This window comes from Salmo salar, chromosome 05, assembly GCF_965601325.2.
Source record: "Salmo salar chromosome 05, fSalSal1, whole genome shotgun sequence".
Lineage (NCBI taxonomy): Eukaryota > Metazoa > Chordata > Actinopteri > Salmoniformes > Salmonidae > Salmo > Salmo salar.
The window spans coordinates 40,855,317-40,882,749 of NC_138295.1; the positions used below are offsets into that span (position 1 = coordinate 40,855,317).

At 44.0% G+C, this 27,433-nt stretch overlaps 1 protein-coding gene across 1 annotated transcript in view; it reads left to right on the forward strand.

Moving 5' to 3' along the window:
- LOC106604912 (ras-GEF domain-containing family member 1C) overlaps window positions 1–27,433 on the forward strand; it is a 56,765-nt gene that overhangs the window by 21,256 nt on the left and 8,076 nt on the right. The window contains exons 2-13 of the mRNA XM_014200037.3: window positions 10,336–10,574; window positions 10,701–10,823; window positions 11,025–11,162; window positions 12,023–12,247; window positions 15,380–15,454; window positions 17,313–17,411; window positions 18,041–18,143; window positions 18,234–18,313; window positions 19,399–19,494; window positions 19,658–19,753; window positions 19,859–19,982; window positions 21,505–21,577. Coding sequence (XP_014055512.2) covers window positions 10,347–10,574; window positions 10,701–10,823; window positions 11,025–11,162; window positions 12,023–12,247; window positions 15,380–15,454; window positions 17,313–17,411; window positions 18,041–18,143; window positions 18,234–18,313; window positions 19,399–19,494; window positions 19,658–19,753; window positions 19,859–19,982; window positions 21,505–21,577 — 1,460 coding nt within the window. The 5' untranslated portion in view covers window positions 10,336–10,346. The remainder of the gene's footprint in view (window positions 1–10,335; window positions 10,575–10,700; window positions 10,824–11,024; window positions 11,163–12,022; window positions 12,248–15,379; window positions 15,455–17,312; window positions 17,412–18,040; window positions 18,144–18,233; window positions 18,314–19,398; window positions 19,495–19,657; window positions 19,754–19,858; window positions 19,983–21,504; window positions 21,578–27,433) is intronic.

A 27,433-nucleotide genomic window follows, 5' to 3' on the forward strand; every position in this document is an offset into this window, starting at 1 on the left:
TCTACACTCATTCAGCATCGTTCACACCCTCTTAAGCCTTAGCCCCACCATTCTCTTTAAGGATTCACATGTGAGGCCATGCGCTCAACAACCAAATATTCCAAGACTAAAGGCTGGTTTGTAGCAAGGGTGTATTTGTTAATTCAATCTGGAGTGCCAGAGGGCGCTCTGGGCGTTTGTAAACTCAGAGAGTTGTCAGATTGTCAGTTCGTAAAATTCAGAGCGTTTCACTCTCTGAGCATTCAGAGCGCACACTGGATGCTCTGGCCGAGAAGTAGGGTTGATCTGAGCATCCTAACCTAACAACCTCAATCAAGCACCCAAGCTAACTGACTAACTTGCTAGCTACTGCCAGAAAAAATGAGAGAACAGCTCACTCTGACCATTTTACTCACCCTAGCAGAGTTGGTTGGGCTGTTTTCATGTTATCCAGAGCACTGGTGACTGTAACTGTGCTGCTGGCTACAATTTAATTACGTTTTTTTGCCAATGTGTACTGACACCGGCCATATTCAACAGGCGTTGAGCGTTCGTGAATTCGTCAGTTATTCTGTGCTCTGGCACACTGATGACGAGAGTGCTTTGAAATTGGAGTAGATAGCCAGAGCGAATTTACCAGCTACGTCTATTGACAGTTGTCACAGTGTCATCATGAACATTCCATTGAAATGGTTAATTTCATAGTGGAGTTTTTTGTTTAGACATGTAGCTAGCTAAGCAATGAACCATAATCCCAATTCATAATGTTATCACCCTGCATGAATCTGCAGGGAGCTAACCAACCAGGTTCACTGTTAGCTAGCTAGCTAACATTAGGATATAACTAGCAATGCAAATGGCTCTGAGTTACGAATAATATTACTACACAGATCATACACATAACGTTAGCTAGTGAGCAAGCAACATAATATTAGCTAGCTAGCTAACAGTATGCTTTAACTTGAAATTAAAACGACTTTTTGATAAAATTAGAAATGTGTAATATCTGAAAATTTAGCTAGCTAGACTATTTTACCCGTATACATGGATGGACGCTTCTCCCTCTCTGTCATGGATGCCATGGTTGCCCTTTATACAATAGCCTTCTGTGTGTTCTCTTTTCGACTCCCTCTGCATATTTGCAATCAAATGTCAGAATTTTCTCCATCTCCTCAACTATCAAACTCTAATTCCATAGGGCATTCCACTGACTTCAGAACTCGATCCTCCAGAAGAGAGAGCAACATTTTTGAAGTTCTACTATGTGATATCTTTTTAAAAAGCAGCGTTAAAAAGGATTACCTACAAATACTGACCAGCTCATGTTATAGACAGAAGCCTGCTACATGGCAGACCAATCCAAACTCATCTCATGGGATGTCTAGCCCAAACAATATCTCAGCCAATCATGGCTAACGGAAAGGTTTTTTTCCCGTGGATAAACCAATTAGGCTCGTAATTTAGCAATCATATCTGTATTTACGGATGGCATACAAGTTTGTTATTAAGGCACATGAAAGTTCACATGTTCCAAAAGACATTTCTGCCAAAAACACATTTTGATTTAAAAAATTGTTTACGATCAAGTAACTCTCCTGTGATGTAGTGACGCATGACATACGCCTGGTTTCCTGAAACGAGTCACATATGAACACATCTTATTAAGCCATGCAAAAAAAAAACATTTAGAATGACAGAAAATTAGCTTTAAAACGGAAAAATGTGAAGAATAGCAGGACATTTATATCAGGAAATGTAAATTTAGGGGTATTTTATAAGGGAAAGTTTTTTGGTTGGGAATTTCCAAAATACTTTCAATATTATTAATTTCAATGTTGCCTCTATGTCTGGAAATGCCATTGTCCGGAGCAAAGGAACCCAATTTCAAATTCCCCAAAAAGTGTTTAAAATAAAGAAAACTGGAAAAAATTGATATTAACTGAAAAATTATTGTATGTAGTTTCTTTCAATATCCCTCTGTAACTTTAAAGAATATTTCTTTCAAAAATGTTGATTCCTGCGACCGGGAGACGCATGAGGCGGCACACAATTGGCCCAGCATCGTCCGGGTTAGGGGAGGGTTCGGCCAGGATGCCCTTGTCCCATTGCGCTATGGCGACTCCTGTGGCAGGCTGGGCGCATGCACGCTGACACGGTCACCAGGTGTACAGTGTTTCCTCTGACACATTGGTGCGGCTGGCTTCCGGGTTAAGCGGGCATTGTGTCAAGAAGCAGTGCGGCTTGGCAGGGTTGTGTTTTGGAGGACACATGGCTCTTGACCTTCGCCTCTCCCGAGTCCGTACGGGAGTTGCAGCGATGGGACAAGACTGAAACTACCAATTGGATACCACGAAATTGTGGAGAAAAAGGAGTAAAAAAAGTTGATTCCTAAAGAATGTGTCTAGAGATTTGGTTTACTCCATCAGATTTGTCTAAAATCCTAAATGAATTAGGAATGAGCAGGGTTAGCTGTACCACAAGGACCCCTTATTCATGTCCTCATTACATGTAGTGAAACACGACCACTCATGGTCTGTAAAGTTCATTACTTTTGATTGTTTGTTTAAATCTATGTTGTAATCACCATCACAACCATAAAGTCAACTCCATCTGCCGGATAGATTAAAAAATAAAATGAATTGTGTTTCAAATATGTTTAGGTTTTAGAGTCAAACATTTATTTAGGTTTTAGAGTCATAAAGCAACTGAGGAATAATAAATAAAGAAAAACACAATTTTTGTCAACTCCGTAAAAAATCTACTCTGTCAGATTTTTGTCTAACGTCAACTCCGTCAGAGAGGTAAAAGATCTGATAGAATTGTAATAATTTTATTGCGTATTTTAAAATGAATAATTTTCTATATTTCATTTTTGTTTGTATTGACCTTTTATTAGTAGAGGCAAAGATACAGTTGAAGTCGGAAGTTTACATACACCTTAGCCAAATACATTTAAACTCAGTTTTTCACAATTCCTGACATTTAATCCTAGTATAAATTCCCTGTCTTAGGTCAGTTAGGGTCACCACTTTATTTTAAGAATGTGAAATGTCAGAATAATAATAGAGAGAATGATTTATTTCAGCTTTTATTTCTTTCATCACATTCCCAGTGGGTCAGAAGTTTACATACACTCAATTAGTATTTGGTAGCATTGCCTTCAAATTGTTTAACTTGAGTCAAATGTTTCGGGTAGCCTTTCACAAGCTTCCCACAATAAGTTGGGTGAATTTTGGCCCATTCCTCCTGACAGAGCTGCTGTAACTGAGTCAGGTTTGTGGGCCTCCTTGCTCGCACACGCTTTTTCAGTTCTGCTCACAATTTTTCTATGGGATTGAGATCAGGGCTTTGTGATGGCCACTCCAATACCTTGACTTTGTTGTCCTTAAGCCATTTTGCCACAACTTTGGAAGTATGCTTGGGGTCATTGTCCATTTGGAAGACCCATTTGCAACCAAGATTTAACTTCCTGACTGATGTCTTGAGATGTTGCTTCAATATACCCACATCGTTTTCATACCTCATGATGCCATCTATTTTGTGAAGTGCACCAGTCCATCCTGCAGCAAAGCACCCCCACTGCTTCACGGTTGGGATGGTGTTCTTCAGCTTGCAAGCCTCCCCCTTTTTCCTCCAAACATAACAATGGTCAATATGGCCATCAGACCAGAGGACATTTCTCCAAAAAGTACCATCTTTGTCCCTATGTGCAGTTGCAAACCGTAGTCTGGCTTTTTTACGGTAGTTTTGGAGCAGTGCCTTCTTCCTTGTTGAGCGGCCTTTCAGGTTGTGTCGATATAGGACTTGTTTTACTGTGGATATAGATACTTTTGTACCTGTTTCCTCCAGCATCTTCACAAGGTCCTTTGATGTTGTTCTGGGATTGATTTGTACTTTTCGCACCACAGTACCTTCATCTCTAGGAGACAGAACGCGTCTCCTTCCTGAGCGGTATGACGGCTGAGTGGTCCCATGGTGTTTATACTTGCGTACTATTGTTTGTACAGATGAATCTGGTACCTTCAGGCATTTGGAAATTGCTCCCAAGGATAATCCAGACTTGTGGAGGTCTCAAATTTTTTTTCTGAGGTCTTGGCTGATTTATTTAGATTTTCCCATGATGTCAAGCAAAGAGGAACTGAGTTTGAAGGTACACCTCCAATTGACTCAAATGATGTCAATTAGCCTATCAGAAGTTTCAAAGCCATGACATCATTTTCTGGAATTTTCCAAGCTGTTTAAAGGCATAGTCAGTTTAGTGTATGTAAACTTCTGACCCTCTGGAATTGTGATCTAGTGAATTATAAGTGAAATAATCTGTCTGTAAACAATTGTTGGAAAAATTACTTGTGTCATGCACAAAGTAGATGTCCTAACCGACTTGCCAAACTATAGGTTGTTAACAAGAAATGTGTAGAGTGGTTGAATAATGAGTTTTAATGACTCCAACCTAAGTGTATGTAATTTTTTTACTTCAACTGTGTCTGTTTTGAGTATCTGTTGTCAACTCTACCAGTGGCTTGTCAACTCCGTCACTGATGGCTAACCACCTTAACATCGATTATTTTTGTCAATATTAAAAAATATTTGAATCACTGTTCTGCAACATATGCTTAAACAATTGAAGCATTTTCTGTGCTAGGCATAAGGGTTAATGTTTGCTTTATAAATGTCTAATGTTCTAAATCTAGAAAAACATGCCAAATGCTAACGTTTTAGCCCTAGAGCTAATTTATATATTTGTGCATCTGTAACTTTCTCAGTCATCCTTATTCATGATTCATTCAAGACTATACATAATAATGGTAACATCCACATTAATTTAGAAGTGTTTATAAACATATTCTATTCTTATTTACAATAGAATTGACTCCAAAATGACACAATACATGATTTACCATTAATTTCTATTGGGCACAAAATAATGTGTATAGTCACCAAGCTTGATGTAATCATTGTGTGCTAGGAATATGGGACCAAGTACTAAACTTTTGTCTACTTTAAAACACAAGTTTGGACACACCTACTCATTCCATGGTTTGTCTTTATTTTACTAATAAAGACGGATGAGGAATTTTACGAATGGTGAACGGATGATCTCCGTATGTGTGGCTCCCACCGTGAAGCATGGAGGAGGAGGTGTGATGGTGTGGGGGTACTTTGCTGGTGACACTGTCAGTGATTTATTTAGAATTCAAGGCACACTTAACCAGCATGGCTGCCACAGCATTTTGCAGTGATACGCCATCCCATCTGGTTTGGGCTTAGTGGGACTATCATTTGTTCTTCAACAGGACAATGACCCAACACACCTACAGGCTGTGTAAGGGCAATTTTACCAAGCAGGAGAGTGATGGAGTACTGCATCAGATGACCAGGCCTCCACAATCACCTGACCTCAACCCAATTGATATGGTTTGGGATGAGTTGGACCGCAGTTTTTAATTTTTAATTTTACCTTTATTTAACTAGGCAAGTCAGTTAAGAACAAATTCTTATTTTCAATGATGGCCTAGGAACAGTGGGTAGTTAACCCACTGTGTTGTTCAGGGGCAGAATGACAGATTTGTACCTTGTCAGCTCGGGATTCGATCTTGCAACCTTTCGGTTACTAGTCCAACGCTCTAACCACTAGGCTACGCTGAGTGAAGGGAAAGCAGCCAACAAGTGCTCAGCATATGTGGGAACTCCTTCAAGACTGTTGGAAAAGCATCCCAGGTGAAACTGGTTGAGAGAATGACAAGAGTGTGCCATGCTGTCATCAATGCAAAGGGTGGCTACTTTGAAGAATATAAAATATATTTAAAAATGTTTTTTTACTACATTATTCCATATGTGATATTTCATAGTTGTGATGTCTTCACTCGTATTCTACAATGTAGAAAATAGTAAAAATACAGAAAAACCCTTGAATGAGTAGGTGTGTCCAAACTTTGACTGGTACTATATATACAGCACATTCGGAAAGTATTCAGATCCCTTGAATTTTTCCACATTTTGTTACGTTACAGCCTTATGGATACATTTTTTTCTCGCTCTTCAATCTACACACAATACCCCATAATGACAAAGAAAACCTGTTTAAAAAATATATATAATTTAATCACATTTACGTACGTATTCAGACCCTTTACTCAGTACTTTGTTGAAGCACCTTTGGCAGCAATTACAGTCTTATTGGTTATGACACTACACTCTTGGCACACCTGTATTTGGGGAGTTTCTGTCATTCTTCTATGCAGATCCTCTCAAGCTCTGTCACGTTGGATGGGGAACATCGCTGCACAGCTATTTTCAGGTCTCTCCAGAGATGTTTGATCGGGTTCAAGTCCGGGCTCTGGCTGGGCCACTCAAGGACATTCAGATAAAGCCACTCCTGCGTTTTCTTGTTTGTGTGCTTAGGGTCATTGTCTTGTTGGAAGGTGAGTCTGAGGTCCTGAGCGCTCTGGAGCAGGTTTTTATCAAGGATCTCTCTGTACTTTGCTCCGTTCATCTTTCCCTTTCTCCCAGTCCCTGCCATTAAAATGATCAACACAGCTGCCATTACCATGCTTTACCGTAGGGATGGTGGCAGGTTTCTTCCAGATGTGACGCGGTTTCATCAAACCAGAGAATCTTGTTTGTCATGGTCTGATTGTCCTTTAGGTGTCTTTTGGCAAACTCCAAATGGGCTGTCATGTGCCTTTTACCGAGGAGTGGCTTCCGTCTGGCCACTCTACCATAAAGGCCTGATTGGTGGAGTGCTGCAGAGATGGTTGTTCTTATGGAAGGTTCTCTCATTGCCACAGAGGAACTCTGGAGTTCTGTCAGAGTGACCATCTGGTTCTTGGTCACCTCCCTGACCAAGGCCCTTCTTCCCCAATTTGCTCAGTTTGGGTATTGTGTGTAGATTGATGAGAATTGTATTTTATTTTAATCCCTTTTAGAATAAGGCTGTAACGTAACAAAATGTGGAAAAAGTTAAGGGGTCTGAATACTTTCCGAATGCACTGTATATATAACATTTTGGGGGAGTTGGGGGGGCCCCTTGCGAGGTGGCCCTGTGAAACTGCACTACGCCACTGTGTATGTATATATGTGTGTGTGTGTGTGTGTGTGTGTGTGTGTGTGTGTGTGTGTGTGTGTGTGTGTGTGTGTGTGTGTGTGTGTGTGTGTCTGTGCGTGCGTGCGTATGTATGCATGCTTGCAATTTGGGCAGAGGAACAAAGAGAAGCTGAAGGCTTGAAGTGGAAACTTGAGACACCCGTCACGATCTCGCACAGCGGTGTCGGCTTGACCTCTCACCTCCTAGGCAGTAGTGACACCAGTCAGTCAAGAAGATCCGGTGGGAGAGAGGTTAGCCAGTTAAACATGACCTTAGTTTTCAGTATATTGTGATAGGAATCCTAACACTCCATTGCTCCCAAATGATTTAGCACGGTCGTTCATATTGCCATTCAACGCTCAGAATACGCTCAGAAGTGTACTTTTCTAGTCAATGATCTACATGGGAAAGCGAATGGATTTGAATGCTTTTGAACAGTCCCTGCCCTGAAGGGCCATTTTGAGTGTGTAGGCTAGCTATGCTATGCTTCATTTATACTGTAAGTATTGATCTCTCCCTTCTCCTATGAAAGTCAATAGGACAAGAGATCTGCATTGTCTTCTCCTGAACACAGCGAAAAGCCTTGTCACACCCAGCCCAGCCCAGCCTCGTCTCACACACACACACACACACCTGCCTCTGTTTGTTTAGGCTGCTTGCATACGTTTTGAGATTGGGTCGGCAAAGCAGGAAGACCAAGGAATGTTTACATCTGAAAGAGAGTCCTCTTCTTTTCTCTGCCAAAGGTTTCACCGTTGGCACTGCGTGTTTACTGACTTTCTCTCACAACACTGCTGGGGAATAAGACACTGGCTGTGGGTTTGTTTTCCAAACAGTCTAAAGACATTACTTTTCATAAGAAAGCCAATGAATGGGTCAGGGAGAGACTGCAAATAGGCTTGCTCGGCCGCACCTTTTTGTTACCTGATGCCAGTGATTCACAATAAATACCTGGAATTGCCATGCTACTGTTCTTCCTTCTTTGGAGGCTGCTTAGTTTATTGCTAACACTGACTAAATCAGTGTCACACAACCATCTATAGACTCAATATAATATACTGCTCAAAAAAATAAAGGGAACACTTAAACAACACATCCTACATCTGAATGAAAGAAATAATCTTACTTTTTTCTTTTTTCTTTACATAGTTGAATGTGCTGACAACAAAATCACACAAAAATAATCAATGGAAATCCAATTTATCAACCCATGGAGGTCTGGATTTGGAGTCACACTCAAAATTAAAGTGGAAAATCACACTACAGGCTGATCCAACTTTGATGTAATGTCCTTAAAACAAGTCAAAATGAGGCTCAGTAGTGTGTGTGACCTCCACGTGCCTGTATGACCTCCCTACAATGCCTGGGCATGCTCCTGATGAGGTGGCGGATGGTCTCCTGAGGGATCTCCTCCCAGACCTGGACTAAAGCATCCGCCAACTCCTGGACAGTCTGTGGTGCAACGTGGCGTTGGTGGATGGAGCGAGACATGATGTCCCAGATGTGCTCAATTGGATTCAGGTCTGGGGAACGGGCGGGCCAGTCCATAGCATCAATGCCTTCCTCTTGCAGGAACTGCTGACACACTCCAGCCACATGAGGTCTAGCATTGTCTTGCATTAGGAGGAACCCAGGGCCAACCGCACCAGCATATGGTCTCACAAGGGGTCTGAGGATCTCATCTCAGTACCTAATGGCAGTCAGGCTACCTCTGGCGAGCACATGGAGGGCTGTGCGGCCCCCCCCAAAGAAATGACACCCCACACCATGACTGACCCACCGCCAAACCGGTCATGCTGGAGGATGTTGCAGGCAACAGAACGTTCTCCACGGCGTCTCCAGACTCTGTCACGTCTGTCACATGCTCAGTGTGAACCTGCTTTCATCTGTGAAGAGCACAGGGCGCCAGTGGCGAATTTGCCAATCTTGGTGTTCTCTGGCAAATGCCAAACGTCCTGCACGGTGTTGGGCTGTAAGCACAACCCCCACCTGTGGACGTCGGCCCTCATAACACCCTCATGGAGTCTGTTTCTGACCGTTTGAGCAGACACATGCACATTTGTGGCCTGCTGGAGGTCATTTTGCAGGGCTCTGGCAGTGCTCCTCCTGCTCCTCCTTGCACAAAGGCGGAGGTAGCGGTCCTGCTGCTGGGTTGTTGCCCTCCTACGACCTCCTCCACGTCTCCTGATGTACTGGCCTGTCTCCTGGTAGCGCCTCCATGCTCTGGACACTACGCTGACAGACACAGTAAACCTTCTTGCCACAGCTCGCATTGATGTGCCATCCTGGATGAGCTGCACTACCTGAGCCACTTGTGTGGGTTGTAGACTCCGTCTCATGCTACCACTAGAGTGAAAGCACTGCCAGCATTCAAAAGTGACCAAAACATCAGCCAGGAAGCATAGGAACTGAGAAGTGGTCTGTGGTCCCCACCTGCAGAACCACTCCTTTATTGGGGGTGTCTTGCTAATTGTCTATAATTTCCACCTGTTGTCTATTCCATTTGCACAACAGCATGTGCAATTTATTGTCAATCAGTGTTGCTTCCTAAGTGGACAGTTTGATTTCACAGAAGTGTGATTGACTTGGAGTTACATTGTGTTGTTTAAGTGTTCCCTTTATTTTTTTGAGCAGTGTATTATCCATTAGTGTCTATTGTGGGCTAAGAAGTCCCATGATGCCATAATGCAGTCTTGATGTGGGCCTACCCTTCCTGACCTCTATAACACCTCACTTTAATATATATGCTCCAGTGTAAGTGCTTATTCACACTACAACTACCTTGTTGGCCCGTTGAGAGGGATGTGTTGAATTTTTTAAAACGTGTAACGGAGCACGGTCTAAGAGCAGAGAGAGAGAGATGAGGGTTGAGAGAGCGATGAGGGGTAGAAAGAGGACACGGAACGCTTTCTCACGGCAACGGTCTCCACGGCGACGGTGTGACCCACATATCCCATCTCTCTCGTTGTCCTTGGAGACGGGCAGCTGTTTTTGGGGCGAAGACGGCGGCTGCGGCGGGCGGGTTGTAATGGAAGGAGTGTGTAGTGGAGACTGAACTAGAGATAATGCTCTGAGAGGGTAAACATCTTGCCTGCTGAATGTGATATGGCAAAAGGAGAGAGGAAGAAAGTCGGTGTGTGTATGGTGTGTGTATGCACGCCTGTGTTTGTGGTTTTTGTGTAGTTGAGTGGGTTTGTGCGGTATCTGTCTATATGTATATATCTGCCATGTGTGTGTAAATAGCCTTCATCCATTACACTTTCACTCTCAAGCCAGGAGAGGAATGCCCCAGACTGTGTGCCCAGCAGCAGGCACCATGTTCACCCCCAGTGGCTTCAGCCCCCACCTGGACTCCACCTGCTCTGAGGCTGACCCAGTGATCGAGGACGAAGGGGGCCCTCAGGAGGCCCGGGGACCTGGGGCTTGCCTGGCCGAAGGACCCTCCATCACCTCCGCCTCCCTGGACACTCTCATCCAGCATCTTGTGCCCACCACAGACTACTACCCAGAGGTAAACAACTATTAGAGTGCCAGTAATCTATCCTGGTTGTACAGCCACAGCATCAGTAGTAGAAATGGGAATAGTAACAGCAATAGTAATGTTAATGATAATGTAAATATGTGTTTCCTTCCACAGAAAGCCTATGTGTTTACGTTCCTGCTGAGTGCTCGTCTGTTCATCTCTCCTCCTGAGTTACTGGCCAGACTCTGTGAGACCTGCATCAAACAACAGCAGCTGGACCAGAGTCCACTGGACATGGTCAGTACACACACACTGACAACACGCACCTACTGACCACTTATACACAGAGTCCTCTCAACACGGTCAGTACTGCTTACACACACATACACAGTCACTCAACACACACAGCTACTGCTGGTCACTTCTACACACCTACTGAAAGCTTTCCTGCCCAGTGTCTCTGACTGTGTCTTCTTCTCCTGCGTCTCTCCCCCCCAGGCTAAAGTGAGGAAGTTTGGTCCCAAGATCCTGCAGCTGCTAACAGAGTGGACAGAGACGTTCCCCACAGACTTCAGAGAGGAGAAGATGGTGGGCCTGTTCAAAGACATTATCCACAGGATAGCACCCTGTGATGAGGTGAGGAGTAGAGAGGGAGGGAGGGAGGGAGGGAGGGAGGGAGGGAGGGAGGGAGGGAGGGAGGGAGGGAGGGAGGGAGGGAGGGAGGGAGGGAGGGAGGGAGGGAGGGAGGGAGGCTACCCTCCATAGTCTCAAAGATGAGACTGAGAGCAGGGTGAAGGGGTGTGGTGCTCTGAATGTACAAAACAGTGCAATGTTATACAATCCTGTTCCACTGCATTACAGGTGAGAGAGCGGGATAGGGAGAGAGTGAAGTGAGAGAGAAAGAGAGGAGGGAAAGAGAGAGGAGAAGAGAGAACAAGGGGAGGGGTTTTGGCATTGGCTCTGGAGCCTCAGGGAAAGAGAGAGAAAGAGATGGATGATGATGATGGAGGTAGAGAGAGGGATGGAGGATGGAGAGCAGGAAGGGGAGGAAGTGAGGGGAGGTTGGATGCGAGGGAGGAACAGGGATGGAGAGAGAGAGCGTGAGGAGGCTAATGGTGATGAATGTGCAGTTATTTGTGGCTGCAGAGCAGAGCTGGGCCCGGACAGTGTTCTCGCTCTGGGTCATTTATGGCACGCTGTGGGTGATTTACTGAGACCCGACCTGTTGGCCCCAACCAACAGCCTACAGCCACACAGCTCAGTGGGGGCTGGACACACATACACACACTGGGGGGAACACACACACACACGTCCATGCGCACAGAAGAAACAATGGTGTGAAAGAGGTGCGTGAACTGTGAAGGAGAGGGATGGAGTCTGGGAAGATGAGGATGATGATGATTTTTGTTATCTCCTGATGATGATGCTAATGTTGAACATCATTAATATGTTTATGATCATTATTAGCTGTCTAATCATTATAATGTCCTCCCCAGGCGTACTGGAAGACACTGAATCAGGTCCTGCAAACCCTGAGCCAGAAGCTGGCAGCCATCGCCCAGGGAGAGGAGTGCATCGTCAAAGTGAACGCCTCCTCAGTCTCCTCAATCTCTGACAAGCTGGTGGCCTTCAAGACCAAGTCTCCACCCATCCAGAAGGAAATGCTGTCTATCTGCAACGACCCTTACACACTTGCACAGCAACTCACCCATATAGAACTGGTAAGGAGAGGGGGAGGAAGGATAGGATGGGAGGCGGGGGTTAAATAGAGGTCATGGGGAGAGAGAGAGAGAGATGAGAAGGGAAGTGGAAGGGGAAAAGAAGAAGAGAGAGAAGCAGAGATGAAAGAGAATGAGAGAAGGGTGTGATGTAAGGGAGAGAGATGATGAGAAGGGTAGAGAGAGAGATGACACTAAGAGAGAGAGAGAGCGAGCAGAGGGGAGAAAAGAACAGACACAGCAATAAAGTGTAGATTAGGATAGCTGTAGAATCAAAAGAGAGAAAGAGGGAGAGGAGAAAGAGCGAGAGAGAGCACTGAAATCTTCCAAACAACCCAGAGGACCACTAGTTCTCCCATTGGCTTGATTACCAGCTAACTATTCCAGTATTAGTTTTAAATGCTCCCCTGTTAGCTCTAGCCTACAGCTGACTAATAGGTGTAGAAAAAGGTGCGCTAAAGACACGTGAACAGACGGGGCTGAGCAACAAATGATCGGAGGAGGACGACCTACTCTCACTGATTGAGTGACGTGTGTTCATGTGTGTGTTTATGTGTTCGTGTGTATTGTTTTTTTGTATGCGTTTGTGCGATTCTGTGTCTGTGTGGGGGGGAAGGGGGTTGTGTGTCTGTTTGTCCGTCCGTCCGTCCGTCTATGTGGGTCGGTGTGTGTGTGTGTTTGTGTGTGGACGGGGTGTGTGTGATTGTAAGGGCCGTCCACCGCAGGCCTGAGTAAGCATGTGCTCTCATCTGATAAGTATGACATCATCTCAGAAGTCAGTGGTTTGCCCAAGGCATTTAACAAAGGGAATAAAACCGCAGTGGATATATGCGACCTGACAGCATTACAATCCACAGCACACACACACACACACACACACACACACACACACACACACACACACACACACACACACACACACACACACACACACAGAAACGCACACGCACACACATCCTGACTAATGTGCAATCTCAGACATACTGTAAAACTGACAAACTGTGAAGTGCTTATCACAGTACCGAAATGCTTGCATTCTGGCATTCACTGAGTCCTGGCTGACAGAGCAGGACTGAGACGCTGATTTAGAAATCGACGGCTTTGGGGTTCCTGTGCTCTAGGACTGTGATGCATAAACAATGGGCAAAGCACAAGGTGGAAAGGTCCGCCTCTACATTAATAAACGATGGTGCAACACGGTGGTCAGACGTGAGAGTGTGTGTCACCCAGATATTTGACCTTTATTGGTCTCACTTCGGCCCGTTTTCTTACCATGGGAGTTCCCCCAGATATTTGGCACGCCGGTCTACATCCATTCTAGAGCTAACGGGGACAAGGCGACGGACACCATCTCCCGGACCGTACAAAGGTTACAGTACAACTCCCTGACGCTCCGAACCTCTTTATGGGTGACTTTAATCACTGTTTGCTGAAAAAGTATCTCAATCGCTACCAATACGTCACCTGCCCTAAAAGACATGGCAACGTGTTGGATTTGTGTTATGGGACAGTAAAGGGGGCATATAAATCCATTGCCAGAGCTCCACCGGGCTCGTCTGACCATAGCACTGTTTAACTCGTTCCCACCTTAAAAACCTGTCCTGAAGAGAGGCAAAGTTGAACGAAGAAATGTTCCGGTGTGGACGGCTACTGAGCGTCTTCAGGACTGCTTTGATAATACATGTTTCCTAGCTCCTGCACTGACCTTAGTTGACTGACACTGTGAACAGCTATCTTTCATTCGGTGAAAATGAGGAAATACCCCAGAAATCAGGCTAAATATTTCCAAATAACAAACCTTTGGTAACCACATGTCTTAGCAGAGAGGCTTTTGTACAGTTTAACATAGTCAGCTTGTTGATGGAATTTTTAACCAATAGAACTCAAAGGGTGAATGAAAGTCAACAGTGTCCCTATCCTCCACTGATTCACCACAAGGGTGCGCCCTTTCCCATCTGTTGTTTGTACTGTACACTAATGATTGTCAGAGTAATCACGACTCCGGACACGACAGTAAGTTTGCAGACATCGTGAGTCTTTTACAGGATGAGGAGGTGAGCCAGGGCCCAGTGGTGGAGGAGTTCTTTGGATGGCGTGATCGCTCCTACTTAGAACAACTTAATGTAAGGAAAACCAAGGGTATGGTTATTGATCTCCAGGAGAGCTCACTGCCGCCAATGCAGACTCTTATAGATGGTGAGCTAGTGGAGACCGTTGACCGATACAAATATCTTGGCGCTTTCCTTGACAGCAAACTGAGTTTTGAGCACAATATGTATGCCATCTTCCCGAGGAAACTCTTTTACAGATCGTTCATGGCATCCATTTTGACATTCAGTATGATCTGCCGTTTCGGTAATCTAAACTTAAAGAGTAAGAACAGGCTGGGGAACATTGTGAAACAAAGTAGTAGGATCGTTGGTATGAACTTAACCCACCTTTTCACCCGTATCAGACACGAGTCGTATGTAAGGCGCAATCCATTGAGGGACTCCCAGCATCCCTTGTTTGTTGAATTTATGTTGCTTCTCTCGGCGCACCGATGCAGGCTCCCTAAGTTTAAAACGAACAGGTCTAAACTCTCCTTCATGCCAGCTGTTATCAGCTTTTTCAATAGGCTGTAGTAGTACTGGTAGTTGTGTATTGCTGTATATTGTTTTTGTGTATATTTATTGTCATGTGTTCAATGTGTTTATAACTACGTGCTGCGAAATGAATAACCCGTCCGGGGATAATAAAGACTACTCTACACGCACACGTGCACAGCTATCTGTGCTGTGGACTACCCCGCCATGCTTGGATTTTTTATTAATGTTGCCCTATTTCTATGCCCCTATGGCTGCATTTACACAGGCAGCCCAATTCGGATCTTTTTGCCACTAACTGGTCTTTTGACCAATCAGATCAGATATTTTGTCAAAAATTGGAAAGAATGTCAGAAATGGGCTGCCTGTGAAAATGCAGCCAAAGTAAACGTGTGAGCTAATATAGCTGCATACCAGGGGTCATCTGTTATTCCAAGGAAATGTGATATCTTGTCGATGATTCATGACTTCCTGTATTGATTGGCTACCATTACTGATATTAATTTAATATCCATGGCCATGTCGCTATGCTCTGCTCTGTGTGTTTCAGGAACATCTGAGTCACATCGGCCCTGAAGAGTTTGTACAAGCCTTTGTTCAGAAAGACAAACTGGATAGCACTCAGGTATAGTATACGGCACTTTGTCAGTGGAAATAATATTACAATATACCGCTGTGTGAATCATTTTTTTGCCTTTTGAAAAGAGTGTGAGAGAGAGAGAGAGAGTATGAGTGTTTCAGCATCACTAATTAGAAGGCAGTTCTATAGGGCCACTCAGGGGCCAGCAGGTCACTAAGGCCCCGCTCTGCCTGGGGCTCACTTTAATGATGATGACTGGACACAACACACAGTCATACACACAGTTGCACGCACGCACGCACACACACACACACTACGTTATTTTTATCTCTCCATCTCTCTCTCCATCTCTCTTGCACACACTCCTTTGCTCTCTTTCATTCTTGCAACTTCTCTCTCTTTATTTGCCTGTCTTTTGTTGCTTTCTTGCTCTCTGTGTGCTTCTCTCTTCTTCTCTCCCTCTCTCCCTCTCGCTGCAGTAATTGCCCTATTTCCATTGTCTCTGCCAGCTGCTGATGACATTAACACAGGGAGGGGATGTGTCTGTCTGTCTGTCTGTCTATAGTTAGATAGATGCCTCCATAACATCAGACAAAACCCCTATAGCACCTATAGCTTCAACCCAGTCAGCCCACTGGGAACACACTGGTTGAATCAACTTTTCCACGTGATTTCAATGAAATTACGTTGAACCAACATGGAATAGATGTTGAATTGAGATCTGTGTCCAGCTAAAAGTTATATTATCATGGTGAAATTGTTTACTTTCAACCCACATACAATGACAATAATGAACTCCTTTATTGATCATTGAGGGCCTGATTCAGACTTAATAGAAGGAGAAAAAAACGGGGGAAAAGGAAGAAACCCATTGAGACACAGCGTAAACCGAGCCCGTGCACTTGGGCAGTGACAGTGTGAGAGCGAAGTCTTGCATGTCACTCATCTCAAAATCTGCGGCACTGCTCGTGGCAACACCATTTCGCTGAGTCTACCTTTAAACATACGATGCAAACAGCAAAAAAAACGCATCATTAAGAGATGATCGGCCTACAGAAAACATTTACACCTCTCGTCAACCGTTTTGGGCCAGAGTTTTAAACTCACTAAGGGGAACTAGTACATCTAGGTGAAGCATTTTTTACAGAGTGTTCCATGTCTCCGGTGCACATTGGGAAAAGGCAGTCTTGCCTAACTCGGTAATGACCCTGGGGACTTTAAGTAGCTACCACCTAGTAGACCAAGTCTGATAACTGCTAGTGGTGAAGGAGAGCAGGCTACCAAGGTAGAGAGGGAGTTTACTCAGATGGGCTTTGTAGATAAACACATACAAATGTAGCTGTCTGCGCATGTAAAGCGAGGTCCAGCCCACCATTTGATACAAGATGCAATGGTGGGTTTGCAACTTGGCATTTGAAACAAAACGCAAAGATGCATGATAGTCCAGTCTCTTTAACACAGAAGAGGCTGCATGCATATACAATAAGTCACCATAATCAATTACAGAAAGAAACTGGCTTGAACAAGCTTCTTTCTAGCCTCAGAACGGGAGGCAAGCCTTGTTACGAAAAAAATTCAAATCCGTTTAAGCTTCCTCACAAGATTACCTACATGAATTTTGTAAGACAGCTTATCGTCCAACCAAAGACCAAGGTATTTGTATGATGACACCTTTTCAATGGGTGTGCCCCAGACATCAAAGTGCTAACCTTCTCTGGCTGAGCGGGAGCTCTGGTAAAGGTCATGAAGTAGACTTAACATGGACTTAGTGTAAGTCGATAAAACATGGACTTAAGTCCATGTTAAGTCTACTTATCTCAAGTCTGGATAGGGACCTGAATGCCTAGTAAGATGGCCCTCTGTGGTCCTGATGTACAGTATTGTTTGCTTTTGTCTCTTGCAGCCGTGTTTCAGTGAGCAGAAGAAGAAGACCACTAACTTGGAGGCTTATGTCAGGTGGTTCAACAGGCTGTGCTACCTGGTGGCCACTGAGATCTGCATGGTAAATGATTTCACATGTTATTCTCATCTTTGTTGTGCAATGTAGTATTACTACCCTCCGATCCCCATTATGAGTAGCATTACTACCCTCAGATCCCCATTGTGAGTAGTATTACTACACTCAGATCCCCATTGTGAGTAGCATTACTACCCTCAGATCCCCATTGTGAGTAGCATTACTGCCCTCAGATCCCCATTGTGAGTAGCATTACTACCCTCCGATCCCCATTGTGAGTAGCATTACTACCCTCCGATCCCCATTGTGAGTAGCATTACTACCCTCCGATCCCCATTGTGAGTAGTATTACTACACTCATATCCTCATTGTGAGTAGCATTACTACCCTCCGATCCCCATTTTGAGTAGCATTACTACCCTCCGATCCCCATTGTGAGTAGTATTACTACACTCAGATCCCCATTGTGAGTAGCATTACTACCCTCAGATCCCCATTGTGAGTAGCATTACTACCCTCAGATCCCCATTGTGAGTAGCATCCCTACCCTCCGATCCCCATTGTGACTGTGAGGCAGTATACTTTCTTCCCAGAACTGGGCCAAATATATTTAGTTTTGCATCTAATTTACATCCAGTATATCTCACTACCAGCTTGTTTATGTCTCCTCTCAGCCTGCTAAGAAGAAGCAGAGAGCCCAGGTGATTGAGTTCTTCATCGATGTTGCCAGAGAGTGCTTCAACATCGGCAACTTCAACTCCCTCATGGCCATCATCTGTGAGTGTCACGGCTGTATCCCACACGATACAAGATCATACACTGATATTTGGCAATATACTGACATTTGACATGTGTCTGCTACTCTAGCTGGTATGAATATGAGTCCTGTGTCTCGGCTGAAGAAGACCTGGGGGAAAGCCAAGACTGCCAAGTTCTTCATTCTGGAGGTACAACTCACTAATATGGAACAGTATGTCCTTGGTAGAATATGGAGAAAACACTTTACCTGCCTATTAAATTACAATTTAATGGTGGCTGAACTTCCTGATTTGGCCTTGTTTTTAGGCTTGGTCATTAAGAAATGCAGCAGCTATGACTGAAGCTAAACGAGAGTTGTCTTGGGGGGTGGTTTAATATGCGTGCCTCTTGTGTGTTTGTTCGCACGTGGTAAGCGTTTGCACATTCACTCTAACAAAACAGTACACAATTAAGGTCACTCACCCCTCTAAATAACTCGAAATAGTCTAACCAGATCTTGTCTTGAAGTTGCCTAGGCCAGTTAGTACCAGCCAACCTCTTTCGCCAATTAGCTTTAGCCAGCGGGTGTGCGACCAGGGCAAAGTGGGTTTGACATTGGAAAGCCTATCCCTGGGGCTAGTTATGGACTATCAATAAATTACACAATTTAAAGGGGACAATATTTTCATGTTTCTCATGTTTTAGTTGTCATATTAAATGCTTTAAATATTTATATATGAATTTTTACAATTTATAGTTGGTTTGAGGTTTTTAAGTCATTGAAATGTGGACCTATTGACCTTTTAAAATATTGCCCCATGTGCATTGTGTAATTTAATGATAGTCCCTAACTAACCCCATAGGGATATCGAATGTCATACCAAATTGACCATGGGCGTTACGTTCAGGTCACACACTGCGTTACAAATTGATGATTACTTGGATGCTGCCAGTCGTGAGCATGTGGGAAGGATTGAAATAAACCCATGCCAAGGAAAACTGTTACGGTACCCTTCATTGCATGACATACAATTTTTTCTTATAATCGTATAAATCTCTATTTTGGATGAGACTGACTTTACTACCAAAATCATACGATTTACACTGTGTAGTCAATTTTGACACTAGAATAAACGTTTCTGACTCATATAGATGCCACATAGGCCATTTTCAAAATGAGAAGTTTCTTTTTAAGGGCAGTAGCTCTTTAAAAACATGGTTTTAGTGCCACAGTAAGGTGGGGCCAATGCTTATCATGGACAACTTTGTAATGCTATGTTGTTCTCCCATACAGCATCAGATGGACCCTACTGGAAACTTCTACAACTACAGAACAGCACTGAGGGGAGCTGCCCACAGGTCCCAGACTGCTAATAGCAACAGGGAGAAGGTAGCCTACAGTTCAACCCAGTATTCTCTATTTCATCTAACTCTGACCTAAACTATTGGACTCACCTGACTCACCTGACCCAGTTTCTTGCATCAAAACCCAGTGCACTAAACTTTAAATTAATATTTGTCTATATCTCTCTTTCTATCTCTCTTTTTTTTAGATTGTGATTCCCTTCTTCAGCCTACTGATCAAAGATATCTACTTCCTGAATGAGGGATGTGCCAACCGCTTGCCCAATGGCCATGTCCATTTTGCGGTAAGGCTACAAATATTATACTGATACTTAAAAATGTAGGATGTTCTTTTATTCTCTCTCTCACTCTCTCTAATGGGGTGTGTCCTTTGTTCATTTTGTCTTCAGAAATTTGTGGAGTTGGCTCGTCAGGTGGGAGAGTTTATGACGTGGAAACAGATGGAGTGTCCATTTGAGACAGACAGGAGCATCCTACACTACCTCCACACTGCTCCCATCTTCAGTGAGGACGGTAAAGACACACAGTCGCACCTAACATGAGCCGATGATAAAAAAAAAATGTTTTTGCAGCATTAGCAATCGTTGCTTCAACATTTCTCCATTGAAAATTAGCAACTTTTTATAATCTGGGGAATTTTGATTGGCAGCACCACCTAGTGGGCAATTTTTTGTAATCCTCCAATCAGAGCACAGATATTGGTAATGTGATCAGTCTGCCGTTCAACATTTTTTGGGAAAACATGGTGGCTATTTTGAGCTGAAGTGAGAGAAAATCATCTCCCGTTATGAAATTAAATGTTGGCCATTCACATCTAAAATGTTTCTTCACTATAATATTTGATCATGATACATTAATACATACATACAGTGTTCAGTTTCATGTTTATCTGACAAAAATATCCACGCTGGGGGTGCATGCTAATCGATTAGCATGCTAATCGTAGCCCATGTATAGTCAATGTGACAAACTGTCTAAATTAGCTAGCTAGCTAGCAACATACATTGTTACCTAGCTATACCCATTTACATTTTGTTTTTCATTTTAGTGTTTTGTATGTTTAGCTAGCTGGCTAGCTAGCTTAATACCATTCACATCTTTCTAGCTTATGATTGTGAAGTTAAGACTGCTAAATCTAGTCTTTATCTTTATGTCTGCATTGCCATTTACTTGACTGGCAGCAGGTTGAGTGGATGAACAGGGCAGAGACAACATCTCTTTATTGCTTGATTGTTAGCTGATTATTTTCAGTACAGCTGTGGCAGTCAACAGGCAATAACAAACTATAGGAGATAAGCAAATAAATGGGGAGATAAAGTTTGGAATTGATCTACAGTGCCTTTGGTACCCTTCCCGAGATCTGTGCCTCAACACAATCCTGTCTCGAAGCTCTACGGACAATTCCTTCGACCTCATGGCTTGGTTTTTGCTCTGACATTAACTGTCAACTGTGGGACCTTATGTAGACAGGTGTGTGCCTTTCCAAATCATGTCCAATCAATTGAATTTACCACAGGTGGACTCCAATGAAGTTGTAGAAACAGCTCAAGGATGATCAATGGAAACAGGAGGCACCTGAGCTCAATTTTCGAGTCTCATAGCAAAGGGTCTGAATACTTATGTAAATTAAGGTATTTGCAAAAATGTTTTCATTTTGTAATTATGGGGTATTGTGTGCAGATTGCTGAGAAAAAAAATGTATTTAATCCATTTTCTAATAAGACTGTAACATAACAAAATGTGGAAAAAGTCAAGGGGTCTGAATACTTTCCGAAGGCACTGTATGCTTTATATGAAATGTATTTTTCATGTCTATGTTACTCATAGCTAATTAATGCTCTAATGTCTCATACGCCACTCCGTTGCCTACAACATTGCTCTGCAATATTTCCCCCCCCCCAGAAATTCTAGTGTATCATAATTTTTACAGTTCAAAATTATAGTCACACATCACAGTGAATACACGGCTGAAACTGATACAAAGTATCAGATTTGAATATGTAATTGATGCTTTCTTGTTCTCTGTCATCCCTAGGACTCTATCTGGCATCCTATGAGAGTGAGAGTCCAGAGAACCAGGTGGAGAAGGACAGATGGAAAGCACTCAGGTAAGATAGATATTTCTATACTGCATGCATATTTATATACTGCATGTATATTTATATACGGGTGTGATGTATGTATGTATGTATGTATGTATGTATGTATGTATGTATGTATGTATGTATGTATGTATGTATGTATGTATGTGTGTATGTGTACAGTTGAAGTCAGAAGTTTACATACACTTAGGTTGGAGTCATTAAAACTCGTTTTTCAACCACTCCACAAATTTCTTGTTAACAAACTATAGTTTTGGCAAGTCGGTTAGGACATCTACTTTGTGCATGACACAAGTCATTTTTCCAACAATTGTTTACAGACAGATTATTTCACTTATAATTCACTGTATCACAATTCCAGTGGGTCAGCAGTTTACATACACTAAGTTGACTGTGCCTTTTAAACAGCTTGGAAAATTCCAGAAAATGTTGTCATGGCTTTAGAAACTTCTGATAGGCTAATTGATATCATTTGAGTCAATTGGAGGTGTACCTGTGGATGTATTTCAAGGCCTTCCTTCAAACTCAGTGCCTCTTTGCTTGACATCATGGGAAAATCAAAAGAAATCAGCCAAGACCTCAGGAAAAATAATTGTGGACCTTCACAAGTCTGGTTCATCCTTGGGAGCAATTTCCAAACCCCTGAAGGTACCACGTTCATCTGTGCAAACAATAGTATGCAAGTATAAACACCATGGGACCACGCAGCCGTCATACCGCTGAGGAAGGAGATGCGTTCTGTCCCCTAGAGATGATTGTACTTTGGTGCGAAAAGTGCAAATCAATCCCAGAACAAGACCTTGTGTGGCTCAGTTGGTAGAGCATGGTGTTTGCAGGGTTGTGGGTTCGATTCCCACGGTGGACCAGTAGGGAAAAGAAATGGATGCATTCACTACTGTAAGTCGCTCTGGATAAGAGCGTCTGCTAAATGACTAAAATGTAAATGTATACATACATACATACACACACAGTGCATTCAAAGTATTCAGACCCCCTGACCTTTTCCACGTTTTATTACATTATCAAATCAAAGTTTATTAGTCACGTGCGCCGAATACAACAGGTGTAGACCTTACAGTGAAATGCTTACTTACAGGCTCTAACCAATAGTGCAAAAAAGGTATTAGGTGAACAATAGGTAGGTAAAGAAATAAAACAACAGTAAAAAGACAGGCTATATACAGTAGCAAGGCTATAAAAGTAATGAGGCTACATACAGACACCGGTTAGTCAGGCTGATTGAGGTAGTATGTACATGAATGTATAGTTAAAGTGACTATGCATATATGATAAACAGAGAGTAGCAGCAGCGTAAAAAGAGGGGTTGGGGGGCACACAATGCAAATAGTCCGGGTAGCCATTTGATTACCTGTTCAGGAGTCTTATGGCTTGGGGTAAAAACTGTTGAGAAGCCTTTTCCTAGACTTGGCACTCCGGTATCGCTTGCCATGCGGTAGTAGAGAGAACAGTCTATGACTGGGGTGGTGGGGGTCTTTGACAATTTTTAGGGCCTTCCTCTGGTGTAAAGATCCTGGATGGCAGGCAGCTTAGCCCCAGTGATGTACTGGGCCGTACGCGCTACCCTCTGTAGTGCCTTGCGGTCAGAGGCCGAGCAATTGCCGTACAAGGCAGTGATGCAACCAGTCAGGATGCTCTCGATGTTGCAGCTGTAGAACCTTTTGAGGATCTCAGGAGCCATGCCAAATCTTTTTAGTTTCCTGAGGGGGAATAGGCTTTGTCGTGCTCTCTTCACGACTGTCTTGGTGTGTTTGGACCATTCTAGTTTGTTGTTGATGTGGACACCAAGGAACTTGAAGCTCTCAACCTGCTCCACTACAGCCCCGTCGATGAGAATGGGGGCGTGCTCGGTCCTCCTTTTCCTGTAGTCCACAATCATCTCCTTAGTCTTGGTTACGTTGAGGGATAGGTTGTTATGCTGGCACCACCCGGCCAGGTCTCTGACTTCCTCCCTATAGGCTGTCTCGTCGTTGTCGTTGATCACTGTTGTGTCGTCTGCAAACTTAATGATGGTTTGGAGTCGTGCCTGGCCATGCAGTCGTGGGTGAACAGGGAGTACAGGAGGGGACTGAGCAGGGAGCTCCAGTGTTGAGGATCAGCGTGGGAGATGTGTTGTTACCTACCCTTACCACCTGGGGGCGGCCCGTCAGAAAGTCCAGGATCCAGTTGCAGAGGGAGGTGTTTAGCCCCAGGATCCTTAGCTTAGTGATGAGCTTTGAGGGCACTATGGTGTTGAACGCTGAGCTGTAGTCAATGAATAGCATTCTCACATAAGTGTTCCTTTTGTTCATGTGGGAAAGGGCAGTGTGGAGTGCAATAGAGATTGTATCATCTGTGGATCTGTTTGGGCGATATGCAAATTGGAGTGGGTCTAGGGTTTCTGGGATAATGGTGTTGATTTGAGCCATTACCAACCTTTCAAAGCACTTCATGGCTACGGACGTGAGTGCTACGGGTCTGTAGTAATTTAGGCAGGTTGCCTTTGTGTTCTTGGGCACAGGGACTATGGTGGTCTGCTTGAAACATGTTGGTATTACAGACTCAATCAGGGACATGTTGAAAATGTCAGTGAAGACACCTGCCAGTTGGTCAGCACATGCCCGGAGCACACGTCGTGGTAATCCGTCTGGCCCTGCAGCCTTGTGTATGTTGACCTGTTTAACGTGTTTACTCACGTTGGCTACGGAGAGCGTGATCATACAGTCGTTCGGAACAGCTGATGCTCTCATGCATGCCTCAGTGTTGCTTGCCTCAAAGCGAGCATAGAAGTGATTTAGCTCGTCTGGTAGGCTCGTGTCACTGGGCAGCTCTCGGCTGTGCTTCCCTTTGTAGTCTGTAATAGTTTGCAAGCCCTGCCACATGAGACGAGCGTTGGAGCCGGTGTAGTATGATTCAATCTTAGCCCTGTATTGACGCTTTGCCTGTTTGATTGTTCGTCGCAGGGCATTGCAGGATTTCTTGTAAGCTTCCGGGTTAGAGTCCCGCACCTTGAAAGCGGCAGCTCTACCCTTTAGCTCAGTGCGAATGTTGCCTGTAATCCATGGCTTCTGGTTGGGGTATGTACGTACAGTCACTGTGGGGACGACGTCCTCGATGCACTTATTGATAAAGCCAGTGACTGATGTGGTGTACTCCTCAATGCCATCGGAAGAATCCCGGAACATGTTCCAGTCTGTGATAACAAAACAGTCCTGTAGTCCTGTAGTTTCATTTACAGCCTTATTCTAAAATTCATTAAATAGTTTTTTTCCCTCATCAATCTACACACAATACCCCATAATAACAAAGCAAAAACTGGTTTTTAAACATTTTTTCAAATGCCTACACTCTGACAGAGCTTCCGAGTTCCTCTGTGGAGGTGGGAGAACCTTAAAGGAGGACAACCATCTCTGCTGCACTCCACCAATCAGGCCTTAATGGTAGAGCGGCCAGAAGGAAGCCACTCCTCAGTAAAAGGCACATGACAGCCCGCTTGGAGATTGCCAAAAGGCACCTAAAGGACAATCAGACCATGAGAAACAAGTTTCTCTTGTCTGATGAAACCAAGATTGAACACTTTGGCCTGAATGCCAAGCGTTATGTCTGGAGGAAACCTAGCACCATCCCTACGGTGAAGCATGGTGGTGGCAGCATCATGCTTTGGGGGTATTTTTCAGCAGCAGGGACTTGGAGACTTGTCAAATCAAATCCAATTTTATTTGTCACATACACATGGTTAGCAGATGTTAATGCGAGTGTAGCGAAATGCTTGTTCTTCTAGTTCTGACCATGCAGTAATATCTAACAAGTAATCTAACCTAACAATTTTACAACAACTACCTTATAAACACAAGTGTAAAGGAATGAATAAGAATATGTACATAAAAATATATGAATGAGCGATGGCCGAACGGCATAGGCAAGATGCAGTAGATGGTATAGAGTACAGTATATACATATGAGATGAGTAATGTAGGGTATGTAAACATTATATAAAGTGGCATTGTTTAAAGTGGCTAGTGATACATTTATTACATCAATTTTTCCATTTTTAAAGTGGCTAGAGATGAGTCAGTATGTTGGCAGCAGCCACTCAATGTTAGTGATGGCTGTTTAACAGTCTGATGGCCTTGAGATAGAAGCTGTTTTTCAGTCTCTCGGTCCCCGCTTTGATGCACCTGTACTGACCTTGCCTTCTGGATGATAGCGGGGTGAACAGGCAGTGGCTCGGGTGGTTGTTGTCCTTGATGATCTTTTTGGCCTTCCTGTGACATCGGGTGGTGTAGGTGTCCTGGAGGGCAGGTAGTTTGCCCCCGGTGATGCGTTGTGCAGACCTCACTACCCTCTGGAGAGCCTTACGGTTGTGGGCGGAGCGCTTGCCGTACCAGGCGGTGATACAGCCCGACAGGATGCTCTCGATTGTGGATCTGTAAAAGTTTGAGTGTTTTTGGTGACAAGCCGAATTTCTTCAGCCTCCTGAGGTTGAAGAGGTGCTGCTGTGCCTTCTTCTCCACGCTGTCTGTGTGGGTGGACCATTTCAGTTTGTCCGTGATGTGTATGCCGAGGAACTTAAAACATTCCACTCTCTCCACTACTGTCCCGTCAATGTAGATAGGGGGCTGCTCCCTCTGCTGTTTCCTGAAGTCCACAATCATCTCCTTTTTTTGTTGACATTGAGTGTGAGGTTATTTCCCTGACACCACACTCTGAGGGCCGTCACCTCCTCCCTGTAGGCCGTCTCGTCGTTGTTGGTAATCAAGCCTATCACTGTAGTGTCGTCTGCAAACTTGATGATTGAGTTGGAGGCGTGCATGGCCACACAGTCATGGGTGAACAGGGAGTACAGGAGAGGGCTGAGAACGCACCCTTGTGGGGCCCCAGTGTTGAGGATCAGCGGGCTGGAGATGTTGTTACCTACCCTCACCACCTGGGGGCGGCCCGTCGGGAAGTCCAGGACCCAATTGCACAGGGTGGGGTTGAGACCCAGGGTCTCAAGCTTAATGATGAGTTTGGAGGGTACTATGGTGTTAAATGCTGAGCTGTAGTCGATGAACAGCATTCTTACATAGGTATTCCTCTTGTCCAGATGGATCGAGGGAAAGATGAACGGAGCACAGTACAGAGAGATCCTTAGTGAAAACCTGCTCCAGAGCGCTCAGGACCTCAGACTCACCTTCCAACAGGACAACAACCCTAAGCACACAGCCAAGACAACACAGGAGTGGCTTCGGGACAAGTCTCTGAATGTCCTTGAGTGGCCCAGCCAGAGTCCGGACTTTAACCCGATCGAGCATCTCTAGGGAGACCTGAAAATAGCTGTGTATCGATGCTCCCCATCCAATCTGACAGATCTTGAGAGGATCTGCTGAGAAGAATGGGAGAAACTCCCCAAATACAGGTGTGCCAAGCTTGTAGCGTCAAACCCAAGAAGACATGAGGCTGTAATCACTGCCAAAAGTGCTTCAACAAAGTACTGCGTAAAGGGTCTGAAACGTATGTAAATGTGATATTTCTGTTTATTTAGTTATTTTCTGTAAGAATGTCTAAACCTGTTTTTGCTTTGTCATTATGAGGTATTGTGTGTAGATTGATGAGGGGAAAAAACAATTTAATCAATTTTAGAAAAAGGCTGTGAATGTAACAAAATGTGGAAAAATGTAAGGGGTCTGGATACTTTCTGAATGCACTGTACATACATACATGCATGCATGCATGCATACATACCTACATACATACCTCCATACATACATACATACATACATACATACATACATACATACATACATACATACATACATACATACATACATACATACATACACTGAGTGTATAAAACATTAGGAATACCTGCTCTTTCCATGGCAT